The sequence below is a fragment of the Sprattus sprattus genome (assembly GCF_963457725.1).
Source record: "Sprattus sprattus genome assembly, chromosome: 10".
Lineage (NCBI taxonomy): Eukaryota > Metazoa > Chordata > Actinopteri > Clupeiformes > Clupeidae > Sprattus > Sprattus sprattus.
In genome coordinates this window covers 20,718,499-20,737,822 of record NC_137908.1, presented here as the reverse complement: position 1 = coordinate 20,737,822, position 19,324 = coordinate 20,718,499, and the positions used below count along the sequence as shown (strand labels likewise).

General features: G+C 40.9%; 1 protein-coding gene across 2 annotated transcripts in view; it reads left to right on the top strand.

Annotated features, from left to right (window-relative positions):
• The first annotated feature begins 1,091 nt into the window (after positions 1 to 1,091).
• The window catches only part of atg7 (ATG7 autophagy related 7 homolog), a 55,758-nt gene continuing 37,525 nt past the window's right edge, over positions 1,092 to 19,324 (top strand). The window contains exons 1-15 of one of the 2 annotated variants that reach the window (XM_080846547.1): positions 1,092 to 1,118; positions 1,602 to 1,804; positions 2,236 to 2,290; positions 3,414 to 3,531; positions 4,147 to 4,224; positions 4,321 to 4,437; positions 4,642 to 4,788; positions 6,759 to 6,847; positions 7,134 to 7,255; positions 8,254 to 8,344; positions 8,649 to 8,793; positions 8,986 to 9,144; positions 12,784 to 12,978; positions 15,144 to 15,371; positions 15,762 to 15,877. In XM_080846547.1, coding sequence (XP_080702673.1) covers positions 1,639 to 1,804; positions 2,236 to 2,290; positions 3,414 to 3,531; positions 4,147 to 4,224; positions 4,321 to 4,437; positions 4,642 to 4,788; positions 6,759 to 6,847; positions 7,134 to 7,255; positions 8,254 to 8,344; positions 8,649 to 8,793; positions 8,986 to 9,144; positions 12,784 to 12,978; positions 15,144 to 15,371; positions 15,762 to 15,877 — 1,826 coding nt within the window. In that variant the 5' untranslated portion in view covers positions 1,092 to 1,118; positions 1,602 to 1,638. Of the gene's footprint in view, positions 1,128 to 1,601; positions 1,805 to 2,235; positions 2,291 to 3,413; positions 3,532 to 4,146; positions 4,225 to 4,320; positions 4,438 to 4,641; positions 4,789 to 6,758; positions 6,848 to 7,133; positions 7,256 to 8,253; positions 8,345 to 8,648; positions 8,794 to 8,985; positions 9,145 to 12,783; positions 12,979 to 15,143; positions 15,372 to 15,761; positions 15,878 to 19,324 lie in introns of both variants that reach the window. The other variant, XM_080846548.1, reaches the window with a different exon arrangement.

Below are 19,324 nucleotides of genomic sequence, written 5' to 3'. Positions count from 1 at the left end.
CCTCCAACTTGTCTGCTTTGAATGGTAATTTTGCAAAGATCTTTCTAACATACCTTAAAACACCCTTTATCTTAAAACACATGGCCTCTTCACAAGACCAACACTCAGTATTGGTTGATGCAAATAACTTAGTTAACTCGTAAATTAAGAATTCATATTAATTTAATTTATAAACTCAGCAAATAAAACTGCATAACACTTATCCTGATGAAATGCCATGCTCTACATTCCATCACATGTCCTGTATTTCCTGTTTTTCGGTCCATCAGAATGATACAACGTAAACATCTGCCTCAACCGGTATTCTTTAACAAGGAGTTTGAACAACAACGTCCCAAGAAGGGCGCATAGTGCATTTCTGAACATGAATGGAGCTCTGTTCACTTGCTGCTTTCTCGTGAGATTGTAAACGCACCTTAAACCATTTCAGCGGATTTTGAACAAGTTTTCGCAGTTGTAATTTAGCCCCTACACTATTAGTGAGGCATCCTATTTCCAGACCTATCGTCGTCGCCAACGGCTAGGTACCCTAGAAATGAAAAGGAACGGAACTTATCGATTTCTGTCGGTTTTTTCTTGTCTCGTCGTCTGTGTATTCTTGATTGTCTTTTGGTTTTTTGTGTTTTATTCTATAATGTTGGCACCATAACTACTAGTGGCTCAGTGCGGATCAGGTTTGGCATGCTATCCAGTAAATTAGATCATAATAAGCCAAATGTACATGATTTATCTATCTTAACTAGTGTACAGGCACTCGTATAATATCTAATTTTTTTGTAAATCGAAAAGTTGCAATATTGGTCAGATGCCACCTGACCGTAACCAGATCTTTAGCAACTAGCGTTAGCCTTAGAATGAATGAACGTTTCTAACTGGCTAACAGTTATAACACAACGAGGTCAATGCAACTTTGTTGACTCTGAACACCCCTGTGCGACAAAACAGCTCACCCGACATTTTCAAAATACTAAAATAGCAAACGTACGTTTCTATTTTCTTTAAAGGTTCATGTTACTACAGCAATTTGCTAGCTAGCTTGTTTGCTAATTTCAGGATGCATGTTTGTCGTCATTGCTTACAGTGGATCACGTGTTTTGAACAAGGAAGTCAACGTTTTGGTGAGTGAGGTTTGTGATGATAATGTTCTATGTGTTTTTCAGGATTAAATGCCTTAGTTATCGTGCTGTTTCATCTTTACACGGTTACACAACCGTCTGTTGTATGTAGTGTCTACTTGCAACGCACCAGTATTATTGGGATGGTATTTTCTTCCCGTAGCCCTTCAATTCAGGATTTTATCTGACCAAATACTGATTCATCAGAATTGTCACATGAGAACGTCACATGAAGAGGAACAGCAGCCCACTGAACTCTTAGGGATGTTGTTAGGCTCGCTCATCAGATGTTAGCAAAGTACGATTATCCTGGTATCGGCATATCATTTCAGTTCAGTCCCTCTGCCAGCATAACATTTAGTGACTCTTGTACCGACTTTCTCTGACCAGAACTTCTTGCTTAAACTTGTGACATTCAGAGGAACATAGCCATAATTTGGTTTCTAGATATGTAAGAAACTGTTCACTTTCCTTCAATTTCTATAGCATCTTACTGAACATTGAGAAAGACCCTGACTTCAGAATGGCTGATGGCTCCACTGTAAAGGGCCCAGGTACTCAAAAGTTGCAGTTTGCCCCGTTCTGCAGTGCTTTAGAGGCAGGTTTCTGGCACCAGTTGACACAGAATAAACTTAATGAATATCGCCTTGATGAAAGTCCTAAAAGCATCAAAGGATACTACTACAATGGTAAGTGGTACTGTATGTGAACAGTTTTTATACTTTGGTGTTTACTGTGTTGGCATAATACATTTTTGATTGAATCATTTGTTAGGTTTATCATTTTATTATTTTACTGTACTCAACTACACATTTATAGCTAGTCTTGCTCCATATATAAAAGTTCTGCCTCTGGCACAGTTTGTTTGTTGCGTGTACACTAAGGTGCGGAGGTGATAGATACACCCCTTATGTTGTTTAAGTTGTCTGTCCAAGGGCCTAACTAAAATGTCTTTGTCCCGACTGTTCACATTACCTAACCATGGATGATTTTACACTGTGCTTATAAATGTATTCTTATGAATTTTCAAAAAAAAAAAAAAAATTACAGATTCAATTATGAAATTGTCTCACTAAGAGACAGTGGACAGATACATTTATGTTTGTGTTGTAATGCACAGGTGATCCAGTTGGCCTCCCTACACGTCTGACTTTGGAGTTTAGTGCATTTGAAGTGTAAGTGTAAGAATAGCCTTAGTCCGTATGAATTTCAGTGTTATATTTTAAATATTTTATTTAAAAGTCTTTCTATTCTTTTACATTCTTGAAGTTGCAGATATTAAGCATGTGTTGGGCAGTTTTCTATAGTGCTATACATTTTTAGCATTTTCTTAAAGGCACCCAGTGCAACTTTATGTAAACATTCAATGAAAAATAAACATTCAATTTCTAGTCTTTTTTACACGTAGTAAGTTTCAATAACTCCATACCATTACATATCGACATTCAAGGAGCAAAGATGAGACGTCGTTGTGTGGTGAGAACTGATAGAAAATCGTAAACAACAACAATCGCTGGTGGGGAGAAGCCATTTTTCCATTGACTGGAAGCCTGCTTTATATATTGCAGGTAAAAAAAAATAAAGAAAATGGCGGCGATTGTTGTTGTTATCGATTTTCTATCAGTTCTCACCACACAACGACGTCTCATCTTTGCTGCTTGAATGTCGGTATGTAATGGTATGGAGTTATTGAAACTTACTACGTGTAAAAAAGACTAGAAATTGAATGTTTATTTTTAAGCCTCGAAAGTTGCACTGGGTGCCTTTAACATGGGCTGCATACTTTTTCTTAACATGGGCTGTATATTTCATACACGATTGCCTGATTTGTAGCCACGTTGCACAAGTGTATGGCTTTGTAACCACATGCAAGAGAAGGAAGGTGCAGGCCAGTGGTTCTCAACTTGTCAGGCCTTGGGACCCACAATGTCCCATGGCAATTTTTTTTAAATCTAAAATAGGCTTGTTAATACACATAGGCCTACATAATGTTAACATAACCTTTTTTAAACATAAAAATATATGTTTATAAACATACTTTTATCCTTTTATTCAGAGCGCAAGTCCAACATAGTAGGCGCAGCATTTAAAATAGATTTTAGTTTTCTGACCACAAACTCTTACAGAACAATTCAACACCACATTGTTGGGTCATTAACCACCAGTTGAGAAACAGTAGGTTATGCAAGGAATGCGCTACTAATATAAGTTAATTTTAGTTGTATGATCTGATAGATTTACTCTTATCTGATATCTTAGATTTGAACCCATAAGACCCTGCTCTCTGTTTTTGCTTAGTGATGGGCCCACTCCAGCGCGCTGCTGTCCAGCCACAGGCATCCTCTACAACACCAACACATTAGAAGCATTTAGATCCATTGACAAGAAAGCTCTCCTGGACACAGAGGCCTCTGAGGTATGTATAGGGGCATTGCATCAAGGAGCCATTCTCTTCTGTAATTCACCTATGAATATCGTTCAGTGTGCTTATAATTTGGTTTAATCATGCTGTAATACAGCTATTGGGCAGGGTGTTTTATCCTCTCTTAGAATCTATGCAAATAACAAAATAGGTGATACGTTTGTAATCAGTCCATTTAATGCAATTATACTTTAAGGCATGTATGCAAATGCAATGTGTGACATTATAAGGCACACATGTTAACAGTGTTGTGTTCATCACTAGAAAAACTTAACTCTGACAGATTTAATACAAAAATGAGTCTTAAAAAGGGTAATTAAACTAAGTATTGAAAAGAAGAACATTTTTGACGCTTCGCGTCAGGGTGCTGTTCGCCCTGTCAGGGCTTATTTTCCCGATAATGTTCTATACATTATCCCTTACGTATGTTGATGTTTCCTTTACCACTACAACAGGAGTCACAATTATTTCCATCTTCATGTCGAGAAGCTTGGTGCTTAAAGGAATATCCCATCAATAACGCCTGATACACTTGAGGACACCATTAAAGGGTGATGCTGAAAGCTCAGCGCTCTGTGTGGCTCTTGACATTTTATTTTCTCTCTGCAGATATGGGAGGCAATCCAATCCAATGCTGCTCTAAAAAATCCCTCAATCCTCAACAAATTTATTTTGCTGACTTTTGCAGTAAGTACAGTGTGGTACTACATTATGCTACTATATTATACTGCACTGTATTGGGGCTGTATTTTTACATGAAATATGTTATTTGTTTTATTTCAGGATTTGAAGAAGTATCACTTCTATTATTGGTTCTGCTTCCCGGCACTTGGTTTCTCTGAAGGCATTCAAATTATCCAGGAGCCTGTCCCTCTAAGTCAGAAGTTCTCTCCCAAGCAGGTTTCTAGGAACTCAGTTTCATTTACCTCACACTGCACTTAATCAACCTCTGATTTAGTGATAAGAGAGAACAACAAAATCTCCTGAACTAATGTATGGAAATATGTAATATCTTGCTGTAGAAAAGACTACAAACACTATTCGTAGCATTACAGTCTGCATCAAGGAATATTGCTCAAGCTGTCTTGGTCTGTATCCTCCCAGATATCTGCCCTCCAAGGAGCTTATGACACTCTCTGCACTACAAACAACACCACGGCTGTCCCGTACTTCCTCATCAAATACACAGAGGAGGATGTGACGGTGGCTCCACTACAGGAATGGGAGGCTTTCTTCACAGACCTCAAGATGGTACAACACAACACTTAACACAACACAACACAATGTCAAAGACCTTAATAAGAACAAGTACATTTCTTAAAAGGTCGTCAGTTTCAGCAGGCGAAACAGTTAATGCTGTTAATGTTACTGAGCTAGAAGTTTAACTTGTTCTGAACATCTCACGCTGCCAATGCCCAATGTCACTTCTGAGTCAAATCACTCCATCATCTCTTTGAATTTCCTTATTCCACGAGTGTTGGCTACAATGACTGGCTGTTTTAAAATATAACTAATAGCCTAACGAAACAAAATAACCCAGGCAGTTTCAATGAATGATGCCAACAATGAAATATGCCATTACAGTCGCGACAAACTTCTTGGCATGTGGTGCGCCCAAAACGCAAGCTATAAACGTAGCCATCCTAATGTAACCAAAATATACCTCTGCTGATATGCCTAACCTTCATTCTATTTAGAATTTGTCTTAGCACTATGCAGGAATAAAATAGCATCTACAGTGTCAGGATTCAGGCGAGAGCGCCTGGCTTCTATAACGCGCCCTGCTGCACTGAAGGAGCGCTCACTCGCAGCACTTGTTGTTGGAACGCATAGAATTGATTTTGCAAGGTGCTGTAGTCGTTGGAACGACTGGCCTTGTTTCTCCCAAAAAGAAAGTAGATTTTCCTCTGCTGATCCCGCGTCTATATGGAAGTTTGTAGAGAGATTGCAGGGGAGTAAAATGCTCTGCTGCCGAAGTAGATTACATGTTTTTAACTTCGGGGTTAATTCCTTTTCCTTTACGTCTGCTGCTGGTTATACAGACAGCCGGAAAGGTTAACAAACGGAATGAAATAGCTACACATTACACACGCTTTGTATGGGATAATGTATAGAATGCAGGTCATTGTCGGGAAAATAAGCCCCGACAGGGCGAACAGCACCCCAACGCGTGTTGCTTCACCCTGAATGGGCTTATTTTCCCGACAATGACCAGCGTTCTATACATTATACGGCTACTTGCCAACACGAAAAAATAACTTCACACAGTGTGTTTTCTTTACAATTTATTTGTTACCATTAGTATTAAAAAGCGGAGAAAGCAGAGAAATGGTTCGTCAAAGACGTTGAACTTCAAACATTTAACAAACATTCTTTAGAACACAGCTGCTCAACCGTCCGCTGAAACTCCATTGATAAGTTACCGGACTACTTGCGGAGTGCTACGAAAGACGTGAATCAGAGGCAAAAAGGCCACTTTCCTTGACAGCGGTCATTATTGCATAGCAACGGTCCACTATCAGTTAATAACGGACCGCAGAACGTTGGGAAGCCCCATTCAAGTGAATGGAGCATTCTACAGCATTAAGAAGAGCCGTGTAATAAGCTTTAATAAGCTCCCTGTATGTGCTCCAGCCGCACCATTTTACTTGCAATGTGAATCATTTAATTTAAATATGCTTATTGGCATTTGTTGCACCTTAATAATTTTCTACAAACATGATATGCTATGTATGGTGTAGTAGACTGAGACTCTATTCACTACTGCACAAAAACTAGACACGTTTGCAAAACTAGACAACTTTCGCCAATATCTCCGTAAGGGAGATGGGTTATGTGCTCAAATTTCCTGGGATCAAAGAAGACGTTAGTATTCATGTGCAAACTAAAAATCACGTCTCAGGAATGCTGCGCATTCAAGTTATTTCGGGTGTATCAACTGTACCCATGTCTCAACTGTACTATTACCACTGTCATATAATTATGAGTTCAGAAAAAGACGGAGGAAACACAGTTTTCTACCGTTGTTGAAACACATCCACGCGTAGACTCGTTTTATTTCCGTCTGAGAGTGGTTATTCAAAGAAAATATTAAGAACTATGTATATGCTGATAGAAAGAAGGGAACTTTTAGCCACTACACGCAAATACGATACAATAAATTGACCGGGTTAAATTGACACATGTATATGGGCCTAGTGACTCATGTGCTGTTTAATTAGGTGACTGTTGGAGTCTACGATCCTTGCACCCTTCCCGGGCACCCAGGCTGGCCACTCCGAAATCTACTCATTCTCATCGCAAACAAATGGTAGATATTCATCAAATCATCATTCTATTCTATCCGTAAGTGATATGCAGCTTAATAAATAATGAAATAAGTCATTTCATTTAACATCATTTTACATAATCAGATGCTGAAGTGTTGAGTGACTATAAGATCATATATTTGCAGAACAAAGAAAGGCCTTCTCAGCCAGATATGAAAAAAAAAACCACAAAATGTGTATTTGACCATGTTCTTTGTTTCAGAAAATCAAAAGTGTGTGTGTGTGTGTGTGTGTGTGTGTGTGTGTGTGTGTGTATGTAATGTTTAGGGGTGCCCAGGTGGATTTGGTGGAGGTATTGTGCTTTAGGGACAGGACACTCCAAGGCACCCGCTCAGTTCAGCACAGCATCATCTTTCAGGTCAAGCTTCCGGATCTTTCCGCCAGCACAGGTAATTTCCCCCAGCAGGGTTGAGCCGGCACTCTGGGTCAGAATCATGCGCTCCTTTTATCTTCTGGTGAGCAGGGGATGAAAGCTATTTAAATGTTAATATGGAAGCCAGCGCTGCTCAGGAGTGGCTCTCGTCAGAGCAGGACAGGCTTTTTGTTTCAGCTTTGATTAACCCCTCTGGGGTGAACCTTTTCTATGTCCTGTTTCGTTTAAATAAAAAGAAAGAAATCAATCACATCCTAGCTGCAGGCGACTGTAGTGTGTTTGAAACATTTGCTAGCTTGCTGTTGGGTTGAACGTTATTCTTATGCTTTTCAAGGCTTTTTCTCATTTTCTGAAATGCCCCCATCTTTCTTTTTATTTTTTAAATACGGAATTAACTGTGATATGATTACTGTGATGTTATTAATCACTAATCACTTTGCTCAGAAACAAAGATTACGTTTGGATTTTTCCAAGCCATTAGAACTCAAGCAAAGAAAAAGCGAATTTATTTCTTTACCACTAGTTATGACACTGTATAGGAGATAATTCAAACTTTGATTTAAAATGCACATGTAGTTTACAACCAGGGTTTTACTTCGTACAACAAAATGAATGACTTAAGCTGTTAAGTAGTATTTCTAAGCTAGGCTTACCTAAAAAGCAAACATACCCTATGAACCACAGCATATGCAGAACACTGCAGTGCAGACTATGTATACTCTGTGTAAAGGTGCAGTGTCGAACAACGCCTAAAGAATCTCCCAGATAAGAATCACTCAATGTTACAAAGAATCACTCAATGTAATCTGCTGCATTGAGTTACTCGGTTGTGTTCTTTCATCCTAAGGGTATTAATTAGCAATCATTATTTTACCAGAATCTACTCAAATAGCCACTGGCAGTCAAGAAACACTAGAGCACACAGCTGTTCTGAGACTCAGATGCTCTATCTGTTCACATTCAAACCAATCTCCCTCCATTGTCACTTATGTTTTGTTGAATATGTTGGCACAGGCTGTCCTAAAAGTGTTGGCTGGGAGAAGAACCAGAAAGGCGCGATGGGACCTAGAAGTGTCAATCTAAGCGAATGTATGGACCCTAAAAGGTACTCTCATAAGAACCTCACCAGTTCTTATTTGAATTTGAAATGTAATTGAGTCCTGAGTCTGCAATTTCCTTAAGTGGGTTCAGACAAGCAGGACTGCTTTATGCTTAATACCGTTCCTGACCAACCAGCTGACTTGACACATTTACACTTAATCTCTCTCTCTATCTGGTAAAATATGTATGCAGACTATCAGTCTCTCAACCTGCTTATGTTTATGTTTGTGTGTGTGTGTGTGTGTGTGTGTGTGTGTGTGTGTGTGTGTGTGTGTGTGTGTGTGTGTGTGTGTGTGTACGCTGATAAGACTGGCCGAGTCCTCTGTAGATCTGAATCTCAAGTTGATGCGTTGGAGACTTGTCCCGACCCTGGATCTGGATAAGGTTATCTCCACCAAGTGTCTTCTGCTGGGAGCTGGAACACTCGGCTGCAATGTGGCTCGGACACTCATGGTGAGAGCCCTGATGTGCAGATGTTAGGCGTTACACTTTCATCAGCTAACCCTGCTCTGACCCAACAGCTTGTGATAACAGACACGTGTATATCAAGCCTGTGTGTCTTGCTAGGAAGCGTGGAGGCTGTTTGAGTGTGAGTGATGTTTGTACCCTTCAGAGGTGGTGACTCTCTGGCTCTTGTGCTCACAGGGTTGGGGAGTGAGACACATCACTTTTGTGGACAATGCCAAGATCTCCTACTCCAACCCAGTGCGCCAGCCCCTCTATGAGTTTGACGACTGCCTTTCCGGAGGTAAATTCAAGGCACTTGCTGCTGTGGAGAGACTGAGGAAGATCTTCCCTGGAGTGGTGAGGCTTTTAATTTTTTTTTGTTAGCTGATAGGGTTTGTGTGCTGAATTTCAAATACACTTGCTTGTTAAGTGTTACTTCATGCAATTTATTCGTAACTGTGCACAGAATGTTTTCTTTAATACCCACAGGGGGTGAAGATAATCTAGCATGAATCTGTCATTTTAAACTTATCCTACTTGGAAAATGTCAAGCAGTATGTTCCATAAAAACTCTCAAGGGTCTATTGTTGTATCCAGTAGAGGGTTACCAAGGAGATGGAATGGGATCCCTATGCGCTATAGGCCTGTTGTAGTTTATATAAATGTGTTCCTGCACGTTCTTCTCTATGTGCTTTGTTGGCAGGGTACACATAAAATACAATACCTTTCCAATGTGAAGATAATTTTGTATTACTCAGGCAGACCTAGGCAAAGACAGTATAGTGGCTCTATATCTAATGCTACCTGCCTGTTGTGAGAAAAGAATTGCCCAAAAAGAATTGCTGAATTTCCTCACTCCTTATTGGCCCTTCCAAAAGAGTAGAACTCTGGGTGGGATATGTGTATTATATGAATGTGAACTTACACAAGGTTGTTTAACCGCACAGAATGCAAGTAAGGCCCCTTTGGGGACAATTGGTTAGGTTGAGGTAAAAGTCTTTAAACATCGTAAAATTATCACCAGTTCTAACCTATTTGCCTCCTTCAAGTTCTAAGTAGTTAGCCATATTCATATATCACAAGCTTTGCCAGATCTCAAACAGGTCATCACCTTTGCGTCATATTTTCTGCATGGAAATGATGCAGAAAGTAAGAGATGGGTAAGGAGAGGGTCACATCTCCTTCAAGAGGCCAATACAGAAGGTCATTGTCTCCATCATCATCACATTGTAGACTGCATTGTAGACATCTACATTGTTTACTGATGTGTTTTAATTGTGGTTGTTAGAGCACTACTGGAATATTTTGGAGTAGGAGGAGGGGAGATCATGCCAAAGAATGCAAGAGTAGAGAAATGATTCAAAATATGCCAAAAATCTAAGCTTTGAGGTGCGTTTGTTAAATGTTTAAAGCGGTGAGAATGATTGTCCTCAACTTGATACTGAGGCAAACTAATTCTGTGCACTTAGCCCTGCCCCTTTCTCACTGTTTGTGTGTGTCTCTCGCTCACACACACACACACACACACACACACACACACACACACACACACACACACACACACACACACACACACACACACACACACATATATATCCATACACACCACTATCTGACCTCCATCTGTATATCTCCTGTCATTATTTGTCATGCACTCCCTAACCTCTGGACATGACTCAGACTAGAAACAGTGCGTCTGAAGTGCCAAAATCTTACAAAAAAGCTCATTCTTGAGTCTTGAATGTATTATTGTAATTAGTATAGTACTGTGTTTTAACGTGAGCTCTCCTAGTTGCTATAGGCTATGTTAAGTTAAACAAAATACAGATTTTTAAATAGAAAACTGTTCAAAAAAGATTACGATTTCTACGGAATATAAATATACGGAATACTAATATTGCCACTATTGCTATGGATCGACCGGGATTCGACTCTCAGTCAATGCAAGGTGCTTCAGATAAAAATGTCTAAATATAAATATATACAAAGATAGAGATAAAAAGTTTCTGACTAAACACAGCCTGCCCTGATTATGGCGGTGCGCCGACTCAGAGCCGCACTAGGATTCACCACAGCGGGGCAGGCGACCATGCTTTTGACCCTCTCCACTGACAAACACCACGTTCCCTAATGCTATGGAAAGTTACAGAAATAAATCTATGGAAAATGTGTCTGTGACAACAGTAGATATGCACTGAAAAAAGATTCCGGACAGATAATATTCAATCTATTGGAATCTAATTCTGTAGCAGTAATTCACTAACTATAGTTGCGGTTCAGTAGCCGTAGTCGTACCATTTGAAATAAAGTGCCTGAGGGAACAAATCTAAGTGGCCAGTTTATGCCCATTCATCCTTATGAAGCACCATTGCCTCAAGTTGTAGACATAATTGACCATTTACCCTGAAGATGCCTCATAGGTCAGGTTCCTTGTATTTCAGTTTACAAACCTTTGTTACATTTTCGCAGGGTCTTCTGCTTGAACCACAGAACTGCATACTGAGTAGCCCCGGTGGCTAAATGAACAACGGTGTATTTATCACTACTTCACGTTGATTATCAAAATGAGTGATAAATAAAACTTTTAGGATGCCTGCAAAAACTGAAAACGGTAGAAAAAAAAAATACTTTTTTTAGCTCCAATAATGTTTAGAAATATGAGCTTTTATAGCCAGGTATATTGAACTTTTAAGATGGCCTTCATGTAGTTGTGGTTGTTTAGTTCACTATGGAATGACACTCTTGGGGGTGTCGGAGGATTACCACCTTCAGTTCTTGAAGGATTGAGGGCTAATGATTTCAAAGTGATACCAGGGATAACCCAGATTGTGATCCAGTGGAGCATGTGAGTGGCTCTAGCTTCACAGAAGACTAGCCTATAGACCTATATGTCTCCAACTCCATACTTACTTTTTGTCTTTCTTCCCCCTTTTCAGTTGGTCTTCCTTCTCCTAGCCACCCTTTTCTCCATGCTGTGGCAGCTGGCTGTGTGGCTTGTTTGCCTCAGTGATGAAATGACTTCTTTGCCCCAGACTTCATTATTTATTCATATCCTAGAGACTTTATTGATTCCTGAACCCCCCGCAGGTCTAATGAGCTCAAGGCGGTGGATTTACCTGTGCATCTCAGCTACATGATGGGCCAATTAGGCAGGCCTACCATCATCCATAGACAGTGAGATGGAATGAAAGAGTACGAAAGAGTAAAAAGACCACAGGGAGTAATTACAGTTGCCCTTCCTGACTTGCTGAGCACCCAACCCACACAGACACACTAATAATCGCTCTAATGTAAACACCTATAGCAAACCCTTAGCTTTAGGTCTGCTCACACACACACACACACACACACACACACACACACGCACACACACACACACACAACCCTCATGCCGATGTAGCACCTGTCTTCTCTCTAATAAACACACCAGATTCTCATAGAAACAAGACCTCATAGACTTTACTCATTCCTTTCCTTGCTCATTGCTCAGTGCATACAGTCACATACCAAAATGAGTGATCTACAAACAGAACTAATTTTCAGACATATGTCCAGGGCTTGCAGGTGGATTTGGCTCAGAAGCTTCCGCTGGTGTCAGCTGTGGTATAAATTGGAACAAACAAGTCATCCATCACTGCAGGGTCTTGCGGTGTAATGTTTTGTCTTCCTCAGTGCTGATAAATTCTAGGGTTTTGGAACTGTAATTCTCAGGTGACATCTCATGTAACCTCTTTACTTCTGCATGGGAAAAGGGCTTTGATTTATTTATTTAGTTTATCTCCATCGTTCTCTCTGACAGCATGACTAGTGCTTTACCTAACCACAATCCCCTCACCTTGCATTCATACTTCAGTCAGTAAAATAAATTAAATAAAAATTGTATTGATTTACTCGCAATGTTGACCCTGTGTGTTGTATGGCACTTCTCTGTTCACTTTCATGTAATACTGCCGTGTTTTATGTGTGTGTGTGTGATTGTTTGTGTGTATGGAGCAGAATGCAGAGGGCTTCAACATGAGCATTCCTATGCCTGGCCACCCAGTGAACTTCTCGGAGGAGACGCTGGCGCAGGCGCAGCGAGACGTGGAGCAGCTGGAGGCGCTCATCTCCGCCCATGACGTGATCTTCCTCTTAATGGACACCCGCGAGAGCCGCTGGCTTCCCACAGTCCTTGCGGGCAGCCGGCGAAAGGTGAATAACTCACGCGGACAGAAGTCGAGGAAAGATTAAATTGGTGTCTGTGTTTGTGTACGTTTGTGTGTCTCTGTTTGTGAAACACTCACATATACATGAGTTCTCATTCTGAGTCCTCTCATAGTCACAAGAGAGAGGAAGTCATTAATAATGCTTAGGGCTTTGCTTATGGTCAGTTCCAATGTGTGGGGCCTTACCAAGTCTTTAGCACTAATTGCAGACTTAATGCTGGAAGCATCCCTCACTTTTTGATTCTCTAAAGACCAGATCAAACATGGCTGATCTGGGGAGATGACTCACATGCCTGATCCCATCACTCACACCTACTCCCTTGCTCCTTGATGCCACTTTTGTGAAGTGTTTGGAGAATGGACTACTGGGTGGGAGTACTCAAGCAGTTGAAAGGGTGAAACAAAGAGAACAGACTGGAGCGTCTTATCCACTCTATTCTTATTACTAAGAAGCCACAGCAGTACTAGCTGAAGGTGCACTTCAATCAGCGCTAGGATACTAGAGAGAGTAACAGGATTAAGGACTAGAATCCATTAGTTCTTAAAGGTCAAAGGAAATTCACTCATACAACTACAACAACTAATTCGATTTTTCTGCCATTTTAAGGTTATTCTCATCATTTTGTAGTATTTCTGGCACCATTATGAAATCGAGCAGATCGATATCCTGTGTCAGCCTCCCAATTATAAACGGGTACATCTTTATGACGGCAAGATTAGGACTTTCATTAACTGTGTGTGGACCAAGACTTAGCTCATGATTTGGGTGATTCTTTTTGCCTTCTTCAAGATAGGTCTGAGTTGTTCGTTGGCCACTCCAAACTATTTTTAAGATGCTTAGAAAACAAACTGCCAAACCAAGTTGTTTTAAATATCTGAGGTCATCCAGAGGGTCTGTGGTGTGGCTGTTTCTTCTCTTTGTTTTATTGTGTGTAACTTTTGTATTCAACAATGGATCTGGTTTCACTCAGAACCCTGACGTTGACTCTTGGCCTTACAAGATTATAAACTTCCTGGGCTCTTTTTGTCAACATGTAATCTAGTTTGCCTTCAAGCCCACAAACACTGTATCAGTTTTGTTGAAGGAGGCTTGGGATGCAGGGAGGAACAGGGTAGGGTTATGACCTCTGTCTGTGGTGTGTCAGGAGCAGGGAGACGTGTCATCACTCTGTGTGTATTCACTCTGAGGATTCCACTATAAACAAAATCAAGATCCCAGTCAAACATCCATCGTGGGAAGCCAGGTGTTGAATGCTTTTCCACACTCTAGCCAACACACCGAGCCTGGCTGAGTCCTGGTAGGGCAATAGGTTTTGGGATGAAAAATGGAATAGGAAGGAAATTGATTCTTCCACTGATACACCTCTAAATAATTGTGGTAAGAACAAGAGTTTTTGTTGTCTTTGTCTCTGGAACACTTGGATATCCTAGACATAGCAGGAACATTTTGGTATTGGCCCCATTCATTTGGTTGACACCCCTATACTCTGGTATAAATGGTCTCTCCTTATCAAAGATTACATTTTCTATCATTGTTATATGTTTTGTGTGTTTGCGCGCAAACACTGTCTATACCTGCAGGGAAGAGACATTTGTTATCTTATATTCAATCCATTTGTCCTCAGACAGCAAGCTATGAGATGTGAAGACACTGGAAGAAAAGTTCTGCCAGAACTTTTGGGAGCACTGCACACAGAGAATGCCACAGTTTTTATGATCTTATTTCAACACAAAAAAATGTTTTAAGCTGAGGGTAAATACATTTAAAGGATATGTTAAGTTGAATATTTTTTGTGAACTTTTAATGCCTGAAACGATTCTGAAGTATAATTCGTTTTTCTGCATCAAATGCAAGTCATCTCGTTTTTTTTGACAAAACCCACCAGGGATATAGCCATCATTAAAAAGCCTTTGACCTTTTCATCTGCTGCTGCAATTATGTCACTGGGTGTGTTTACATCAAATGTCATGGTTCAATTTGGAATTAAGAAATGCAGGAAGTTTTCTTCTTCAGGGTAAGATTATAATCAGAGTTTGTCAGGGTAGTCTTTTCACTGTTAACTGGGTCAAATTGAAATTTCCATCGTCAATTTAGTTTCATAATATTATCTGTTGATGTAAATTACAACACAGTGTCTCTTTCATCTCCAGCTCGTGGTGAACGCTGCCCTAGGTTTTGACACCTTTGTGGTGATGCGGCATGGCCTCAAGCATCCTCCCGTTGAGTCGGCTGAGTCCAGCCCCTCCTCCTCCTCCTGCACCACTTCCTCCACCTCAACGCCCGGGCCCCCCTCTCTCCCAGCAGCCTCTCTGTTCTCCAACATCCCCGGCCACCGACTGGGCTGCTACTTCTGCAATGACGTGGTTGCCCCAGGCGATGTGAGTGACATCTGCAGGCCTATCTCAGTGGTAACATTCCTGCACAAGGCTCTAGGAGACCTCTGCTGGGACTCAGGACCCAGAACATTGTCAGGAGAGCCACAGACATCTGGGAACATGATGTGGTGGCCACAGCTGTCTTAGTGAATATAAATTGAATCTGTCTTTGATGTATGACCAGTGCACAAGAGCTATAGCACAAAAACAGTGCAGTATTTGAGACGGGCACAAGCAGTTAAATTAATTGAATTGTGTATGGCTTTTTTTCAGTTGCTTAATTCAGCTCTCCATTCAGGAGTTTGGGCACACTGCATTTCAATGTTTTCAAAGTAGGTGAACAGTGCCATTTCATCTGAACACAATAACTAATAATGTGTTTTTGGTTTGCAGTCTACCAGGGACAGGACGTTAGACCAGCAGTGCACCGTAAGCAGGCCAGGCCTGGCCATGATCGCTGGAGCTCTGGCTGTGGAGATGATGGTGTCCATACTCCAGCACCCAGAGGGGTAGGCATTCCTCTACTCACCGGATGCGGTTACCCAGTCTGCCTTATTTCCCCCTATGGCAGGGTTTCTGCGGGTCTTTAAAATGTCTAAAACCCTATTCACAATGCTGCTGAGACCAACTTTTACTAAGGAAAAACGAGAACTCCTAAGCCAAGAGAAAGACTCCATTGCTATGGCTAACATCAGGTCTTGATCAGGAACTTGCTTGCAAAGACCTAGGTGATTGGTTGATGACAGGTCTGACAGGTCTGTGCTGGTGAGTAGGAATGAGCTCAATGGCCTACCGCAAACAACGATAAATACATAAAGATGACGAATTAATTTCAAATAAAATAATAACAGAATATGCCATCTATAGACTGAGTATCTTTGCAGAGCTTTTAATATGCTTTAATATTGAATATGATGAAACGTTTGTTTAGACAGTGTAGGTACAGTTAGACACTAGGATATGGAAGGTTAGATTTAATTAATATTTGTTTAATTAGTATCCAATTGACCGCTGACATCTTTAAAGAATGTCATCCCAAGGGTGCTCACTTCCAGCAACATTTCTATGAAAAGCCAATTAGGCAGCATGTAACAGATGGCACATGCACTACATAATAGCGCGTCGTCGCAGGGTCTTGCATGCTAACTATTTACACAATTTTCTGTCCTAACCTGATATCATATGATGACTACACACACTTTAAATGTCCTGTTTCCCTAATTCTGACATTGCTAAAATCTGGAAGAATTAAGCCTCATACACACACCATATGTATATATTAGTGCTGTCAGTTTAATACGTTATTAACAATTCAATTTTTGTATTGCGCGATTAACGCGTTGTTAAGATTAATGTTCTTTTTGGCCTCGCAAACTGTGTAGTAGGCTAACGTTATGGTTTGAGTGAATGGTGAGCGCGATACGGCGAAATGGATGATAAAAAGCTTCTGAATAGAAAGTTTCCCTTTAAAGTTGTGTTGTGCAAAAGAAGCGAGCTTCACTGTTGTCTGAAAATGTCAACAGGCAGCTGGCTGAAAGCACAGAAGTAGTAGGCTTACCTTTTATTGGTAACCTAACTGTTACAGTTCATTGTTTTTTAAATAAGAGGCCTGACTTCTATGTTCACAGCAAACTTGAAAAAAAGAAAATATTAAGCCATGGTTTAACTGCAAGTAATTCTTGGAATTTAACTTTTTCTTCGTATCCCTATTACTTCTTCGTCATTATGGACATAAAATAGGTCTAAAATTGCAATAACAGTGGTCTTTAAAATGTCATAAAAGGTCCTCAAAAGACTTATTGAAACCTGCAGAAACTCTGTTTGGAGAGATAATAACACCATTAATGTTTGAAGAGTGCTTGCAGCGATTCTGCAGATGGGTTGAAATCATCCTTTTGCATTGTTTGAACATTGTTCATATTGGAGACCATTAGTCACATCATATCTCTCCTAGGAATGTACAGTAGTTCTGTGGTTTGGGACTTATCTGTGAGTGCTGATCGTTCCAGCTCTGATTCAGTCAGTCATTTATTACATTTTATGAAGTCCATGGAAACCTTATGCTATTTCATCTTACCTCCTTAAATGCTACCTCTTTACAATGTGTCAACAAAAAGAAAATCAGTCACTGAGAGATCCTACTTCAACACTAACATAACCATGGCATACACACATGTCAAAAGGAGTTGTGACAGTCAGCGTCAAGTAACAGTGTGGTGTAACAGTGTGGCGTCTCAGTAATGGATAATTGTCATAAGTCTGACACTGGCCCTTTCACTGTGTCCCGTTACTTATGTATTGGAGTGTTTTTAGTCATGCTTCTGCTTGGCAGGATATTGCTGAGTGGGCGCTGATAGCTCATGCTCTGAGCTAAGCCCTCAACAGACTGACAGGTTGGGCGAGCACGAGTGGGAGACATGGCACCTAGTGGCACCCATCACAACATCAACAGCCATGAGCGCCATCAGAGCAGCACCGTCATGACGTGCTACACAATGCATAATAATCAGCTTTTACCCGGCTGGGAGATGTGACGCACCAGACAGCCCCACAAAAAGGCCAATCGTTATGTTTGTATTCTGCAAATACTTAATACTACCCAAATTTAGGATTTCTTTATTTGCGTGTGAAAATGAACTGGGCTATTCCCCCCCCCCCCCATCACCTTCTTTATCGTTTGAGAAAATGAGGTCTGAGTACTTTCATCATTTACTGTTCATGATGCAAGCCTGTGTGTGTGTGTGTGTGTGTGTGTGTGTGTGTGTGTGTGTGTGTGTGTGTGTGTGTGTGTGTGTGTGTGTGTGTTTGTTGAGACAGCCTTTGTGAACGAGACCTCCCATTGGCCAAGGTAAAGCTGGTCCCTCACTGAGTATCTCTTTAGATGCATTAGGCTTTGGGAGGGAAGGCCTCTGCATGGGCCAGATAAAAGGCTCAGCAGAGAGGAGGCTTTAAGACTGGAGCTGGTGCAGAAGCGGAAGAGATGCTCTGCCACAGCGTAGCCATATATCGCACATCTTTTGAAATGCCACCTGCCACCCCCTCCCATGACCATTCAAGGAATGAAAGTGGCAATTTATTATCAGCATGAGCAGAGACAGACATGCGATGGTTGCACAGGCTGTTCAAACATTTAATCGAGTAGTTCAGAGATATGCACTTTGGTAAATGGTCTGGTCTGGAATCAGTTTTAGTTTATGTGGTATTGGTCTTAAGGGGCGTAAAGGAAGCCACTTACACTGTTAGGTCATAGTGTTTTGTTGGAAGAGGCAGAGTAAACACACTAATCTGGAAGATTTCTGACCTTTCTAGGGTTGTGTTTGTGGTGGTGACTCACAACTCTCTGGAGTGCATTTGATGGATCAGCTCTAATTAAATAATGCTACCTGACTCACCCGTGCTAACGACTTAAGTGAGCATCAGGCATAGGGGCATGAACATAGGAACAGGAACATAGGAGCATGAACATAGGGACAGGAACATAGGGGCATGAACATAGGGACAGGAACATAGGGGCATGAACATAGGGACAGGAACATAGGGGCATGAACAAATGACTAGAGTAGAATATTTGTCCATGTCATTCTCATCCAGTTTGCCATGGGGAGGCACACAGTCACTTATTTGTAGTGAAGGTTTCGGTAGCTGGTGTCCACATGCATAGAGCTGAGGTGAGCCACATGAGGAAGAAAAGGCCATTTTGTTTTTATTTCTGCCAATTTTGCTTGAAAACAAAGAAAAGATCATGGTGCATTATTCAGTTTGAGTATTCTTTTGCTTCACTCCTTTCCCTAAAACGGAGGGTTGCAACCGTCCTTCAGTGCTGCATCTTTGGCTTGTGGAGTGGCCAGAGAAAAAGTGGACTCGTTTCAGAGCCCATGATCACAAGGGGGAATTAGAATTTATGAGGGCGCTTAAAGTTGTCTAGAAGCAATTCATTTGGTGTGAGTGAAGGGCTG